The 5,880-nt window shown below is 38.0% G+C and overlaps 2 protein-coding genes across 2 annotated transcripts; one reads left to right on the top strand and one right to left on the bottom strand.

Annotated features, from left to right (window-relative positions):
* Window positions 1-1,196: 1,196 nt before the first annotated feature.
* On the bottom strand, window positions 1,197-1,973 carry LOC127096468 (uncharacterized mitochondrial protein AtMg00810-like). The gene is made up of 2 exons (XM_051035033.1): window positions 1,503-1,973; window positions 1,197-1,388 (listed from the first exon to the last, which is right to left on the bottom strand). Exons 1-2 carry the CDS (start codon window positions 1,971-1,973, stop codon window positions 1,197-1,199), a joined length of 663 nt encoding a protein of 220 aa, XP_050890990.1.
* Window positions 1,974-4,310: 2,337 nt separating this feature from the next.
* On the top strand, window positions 4,311-5,396 carry LOC127096467 (uncharacterized). Its single transcript, XM_051035032.1, has 2 exons — window positions 4,311-4,444; window positions 4,571-5,396. Exons 1-2 carry the CDS (start codon window positions 4,311-4,313, stop codon window positions 5,394-5,396), a joined length of 960 nt encoding a protein of 319 aa, XP_050890989.1.
* Window positions 5,397-5,880: the final 484 nt, after the last annotated feature.

Here is a 5,880-nt window from a genome sequence, read left to right as displayed (position 1 = left end):
ATTTGTTTGTAAACATCATTTTGTATCAAATACATATGCACACAAAAAGGGCTCCCTAGGAGTACCTAGGACACTTTGGGTGCTAACACATTCCCTTTGTGTAACCAACCCCCTTACCTGTAATCTCTGACATTTTATTAGTTTTGATTTGAAAACTTCTTACTTTTGGGTTTTGTTCTTACCTTTTCCCTTTTCCCTTGGAAACAATAAAAGCGCGGTGGCGACTCTTGTTATTTGATCTAGCTTATCCATAGCTTGATGATCATGAATTTACCGCTACAGTTTGAAAAAGAACTGTGTGTTTTTTTATTGCCTTAGTAATTCAAGACTTAATCTTATACTTTTACAATTTAAATTGATCACTCTAAAACGCTAATACTGATCACTCTGAAACACTAAGCATAGGATTAGACGAGATTTCACACTTTCTCACTTTCAAATTTCAAACTCCTCTGCTCAATTGTGCAATTGATTAACACTTAAGGTTGAACTTGAATTATCTTACTGATGAGACTTGAGATATCTTTTTTTGGATTAGATGCCATAATCAAGAATTAATAGACAATTGATATCAACTCCCCATTTGAAAAGTGTCATTAATTATCATCAAAGCCAACTCATAATTATACCTCCACATCACATAGATTTATATTCTCCCTGTGAAGGTTAGTACCGAACTCATCAATTTATTAATGAATTCAAAGTGCCATTTTAATAGGCTTACAAAAACTCACTCTGCTAAATAATAGGACATGATGCCCACTATCTCAACTAATAGCTATAATGAATCTAATAGAATTTGACTCTAATAGAATTTGACTCTAATTAAACCCATATTAATAGATCAATTATTCCTAAGTAATACAAAATACTTAACAATCCCTCCCTTGAACTTAACTTTTTGAAGAGTTTGGTTCACCTGTGTTCATCCCAAGTGCTTCTCGGATCCTTTCGAATGATTCCAACTCCAACGGATTTGTCATCATGTTTGCTAGCTCCATCCATGTGTTGCAGTAAGTAAGCTTGACAAAACCTTCTTTGGTTAAGTCTCTCAGAAAATGATACCGAACTCTTATATGTTTAGATCATCCGTGCATGACCAGGTTCTTAGACAACTTGATAGTAGAGGTGTTGTCACATAACAACACCATTTCTTCATGGCTTATCTCCTTTAATATTCTTCTCATCCAGATGGCTTAACATGCACATGTGGCAGCTACCACATATTCAACTTTAGTGGTCAAAAGAGTTATGATGGGCTGTTTTCTTAAGGACCATGCTACACCTCCTTCACTTATTAGAAACACATAACCTAATATGCTCTTGCTATCATTTATATCCCCTACATAGTCACTATCAGTATAGGCTATGACATTACTTATTTCTCCCTGTTTGTACCAGATCACATAGTTTATTCTTCCCTTTAAATACCGCATGATTCTCTTTGCTGTTGCAAAATGAAGTTGATTGGGTTTTGCCATAAATCTGCTGATGAGACTTACCACAAACATCAGATCAGGACATGTTGCAGTGAGATACATTAGGCTACCCACTATTTGCTTGTATACGGTTGGATCGATTTTCACACCAGTTTCATCACGGCCAACTTTTTGTCCTGGAACAATTCGATTGCAAGCAGAGTTGTAGTCTTGCAATCCAAATATGTCAATAACTTCAGCATCATATTTCTTTTGACATATAAATATTCCATCACCTCTATGCGCCACTTCTATTCCAAGGAAATATCTCATTTTTCCTAAATCTGTCATGTCAAACTCATTCTTCATGGAACACTTGAACTCATTAAATAGATCTTTATCATCACTAATAAATAACAGATCATCAACATATATGCAAACAATCAAAAATTTACCTTCCTTCCTCTTGACAAATAAGGTTTGTTCACTAGAACTGCTCTTGGAACCCTCCTTGACGAAATAAGATTCTATGTGACTGAACCAAGCCTTTGACATTTGGTTTAATCCATAAAGTGCTTTACGCAGCTTGTAGACCACATGTTTCTTCTCTTCTATCTCATAACCTTGAGGTTACTCCACAAATACATCTTCCTCCAACTCTCCATGTAAGAAGGAAGATTTTAAATCCAATTGGTAGAGGCCCCACCCTTGTTATGCCGCCAAGGCAATAATCATTCTTACGGTATCCATTCTTGCCACAGGTGTGAACACTTCAGTGTAGTCCACTTCATACATTGAGTTTGGTTTTATAAATCCATTTCACGCTTATTGTTTTGGCTTTTGCAGGAAGCAAAGTCATAACCCATGTTTGATTTCTTTCTATTTATTTTATCTCTGCATCCATTGCCTGCCTCCATTTTGAATGCTTGATTGCCTCTTGGAAACTTGTAGGATCTGAGATGACCATGAATGCAAGATGGTCACTATCAAAAACATCAACTTTTAGTAGATCTACCTCATCTTCTGCATCTGATAAGCCTTCTCCTGAGGTGTAATCAGCAATCCATATCGGTGGTTTTGAGACTCTACCCTCCCTTGATGTGACCTCTTCAACTTGAGGAGGAACATCAACATGTGGCTGTTAGCTCATAATTTTGATGCCCATTTTAGAGTTACAAAATGGAAATCCCATGTGAAGATGTTTTCGACCGAATCTGATATTAGGGAGATTCAGTTGAAAGTCCCTGGGTAAGAAGGGCCAGTGTGCAGTTAGGACTTAGAAATATTTCTTTGAATGTTTTGAAGACGGTTTTGACTGGAGATTAAAAATTCAAATAAAGGAGGGAACTTTGTTCTTATCTGAAATTGTTGAAGGTACACATGGAGTGTAATGGATAGTTGCATCCATGCAAAGTGCCATTTGTCTCGACATGATTGAGGGGCCGTTGGAAACATTTATTTTGATTAAGTATAAATAAAGGATATTGTGTTAGGATGAGTGGTAAAAGTGTGTATAAAGCCTGTAAAATTTACCAAGTACCCGTGTGAAGAGGAACCCTAAATTAAGAAATATACGTTTGTTTTACACCATTGTCAGTTACTTTGAAGTAATACAATTGATCTTTATTTTTCCAAGAATACTTCTTTATTTCAAATATTCTTATTTGCTGCTAGTTATCATCATCTCTTCTACAATCTTTCTCTTTAATTCGTGTTAGTCTTTTATTATCGAAATAGTTCACTCACTATTGTCATCACAATATTGTCGAAGTATTCGTATTTACTAGAATTCACTTTAAACAATTAACACATATCCTAGGATCAATCTGATCGGTCCTGTAAGTAACTAAATTTAGTAATTTGGAAGATCAACGGTTGTTTACCAATTTTCACGGTAAACAAATTGGCACACCTGGTGAGACCGTGCTAACGTTTTAAGAAAATTGAAGTTGTTTTATTTCTGGCTATTCATTCATTTTCTCGTTTTTTCGAAAGAATTCGTTGTATGTTATTAATGAGTGGTAAAGTAGCCATAACCAACGAACACAGACCAAGGGGAAAATCCACTACGAGAATGGAGAATTTAAATGCGTCAGCTAACCAAAATTCTCAAAATCCATCAACCAGCAATATACCACCCATTTCTTTTTCGATAGGGGGGAACACGACCACAATGCACGTGTCGGAAACGGTTCCATCTGTCGCAAGTTCGATGCTAACGCATTCGATTCCCCATACTAAATCGATTTTAACTTACATTGGGCCCAGGGGGGCTCCCCCCCCCCCCCACCACCAATTGGAAATGTTCCAAACAGGCCTTTGGTACCCCCTGGTTTCTCTATACCATTTGGTGGTCGAGAACAGCCGTATGGAATGCCAACTTCAGTGATGACAAGTTTACAAAATGCTGCTTCAACCTTCTTTGAACCAGTAGTTAAGATAAACTCTCCAGTACAAGGGTTTGGGGTTAACATGGGTCGAAACAACCAATCTTCAGGGTTGAGACACCAGACACAAATACCTAGCCTTACTAATAATTCTGCAGTAGTGTTGAGACAACAGATGAACGAAAGCAACCATGAGATGGTCCAAATTCTTACCCAAACATTGGCCATCATATTAAATGGTTTGATTCAAAATACGACTCAGTCGAATCAACAGATGACAATTCATGTGGCGTGAATGTCTGAATTCCTGGGTGTACCACAACCTTGTCGACACCCTCCGAGGGATTGGGTAAGGGAAAACCAGGGGGCAACCTTCGAAGAAGACCATACTATCAACCAGATCCCATAAAGTCAACCGCAACCAAAGATGGTGAATCAAGAAGTAGGAGTCGGACCCCTTAGGATCAAACCATAAATCCCCAAAGAAAGGGAGCCAAGGGTAGTAATGGTAAATAGAAACCAAAACACCGATAGTGTCATACGGCAGATTCAACATGACGATATGGCAACAACTAATAATCTAGCAGCCATGGTCGAAAGGATTATGGTTGGAAATGAGGTAAACTTTGGCCTTCGAAGGCAAAATTATACATCAACTTTGTCGAAATACATCCTATAGGCATAAGCACCCCCTAGAACAAAGATCCCCAAATTCACTAAGTTTTCTGGGCATACTACTGAATCCACTGTCGAACATGTGGCTAGATATTTAATCGAGGCAGGAGACATTTCGAACAACGAAAGCCTTAGGATAAAGTTTTTCCCAAGTTCTCTCATAAAGAATGCCTTCACATGGTTCACCACCTTGCCACAAAGTTCGATTCATACTTGGAATCAGTTAGAGAGAATGTTTCATGAGCAGTTTTATATGGGACAAACGAAGATAAGTCTGAAGGAATTGGCTAGTATTAAACGAAAGTTTATTGAGCTAATTGATGACTATCTGAATAGGTTTCGATTACTCAAAGCTAGGTGTTTTACGCAAGTGCTAGAGCATGAACTGGTTGAAATGGCCGCTGGGGGCCTTGACTATTCTATTAGGAAGAAATTAGATAGCCAGTATTTGAGAGATATGGCCCAACTGGCTGATAGGGTTCGACAGTTAGAACGCTTGAAGGAAGAAAAAGCTAGAGCAAATAATAATAAAAGACTAGCCTATGTCGATTTCAGCAATAATGATGAAGGGCCCTGTAACGGGCCTTCAGACTTTGACGAAAATGAAATCGACCTTGCTGAGTTGAAGCAAGGGCCACCTTACGCGTGTAGGGTTTTGGCCCCGTCAAATGGAAAAAACCCTATTGAACTAGAAAAGAATGATAAATTTCCTAAGAAAACTTACACTTTCGACGTTACAAAATGTGACGAAATCTTCGATTTGTTAGTTAAGGATGGTCAAATCATTGTACCCTCGGGTGCTAAACTTCCTCCTTTAGAAAAAACAAAGAAAATAGGGTTTTTCAAGTACCATAGTGTCGCACCTCGAAAAATGAGAATACGACTTAAGCGAAGTACAATCGCACGCTCGCAATGATAGACTGAATAGAGTCGCCACCGAACTTTATTTATTCTTAAAAAGTAAAGGGGAAATATCGATAAAACCCAAGAAAGAACGACAATGATTATGGTCGTCGCAACCAAATCAGGGTCCGGGAGTCGGTTACTCAAGGGGAAGGTATTAGCACCCCTCATATCCATTGTACTCAACGGGAACCATTAGGTTAATTGTGTGTGTTAGTGTTAGTTAGAAATGTTAGGCTTTTCAAGTTATTAGGTGGGAAAGAAAGAATGGAAGAGAGGAGAATATTTTTGGATTTTCGACGAAGGACTAAACCTAAGTTTTTTATTAGTGGGCCTGACAAGATTTACAAATCCTGCTCCTACGTATCTCCGGGTACAATAGAGAACTCAAGGCTTACGTAGTTCTGGGTAGAAAAATATTTGTTTGTTGGTCAATTTTAGCGAAAGCTATATTGTATTAATCGACGAAAACATTGTTTTACCCAAAACAGATGAGG

Source organism: Lathyrus oleraceus, chromosome 6 (assembly GCF_024323335.1).
Source record: "Lathyrus oleraceus cultivar Zhongwan6 chromosome 6, CAAS_Psat_ZW6_1.0, whole genome shotgun sequence".
NCBI lineage: Eukaryota > Viridiplantae > Streptophyta > Magnoliopsida > Fabales > Fabaceae > Lathyrus > Lathyrus oleraceus.
Note: the sequence above shows the minus strand (reverse complement) of the source record. Positions and strands in the feature narration are given on the sequence as shown.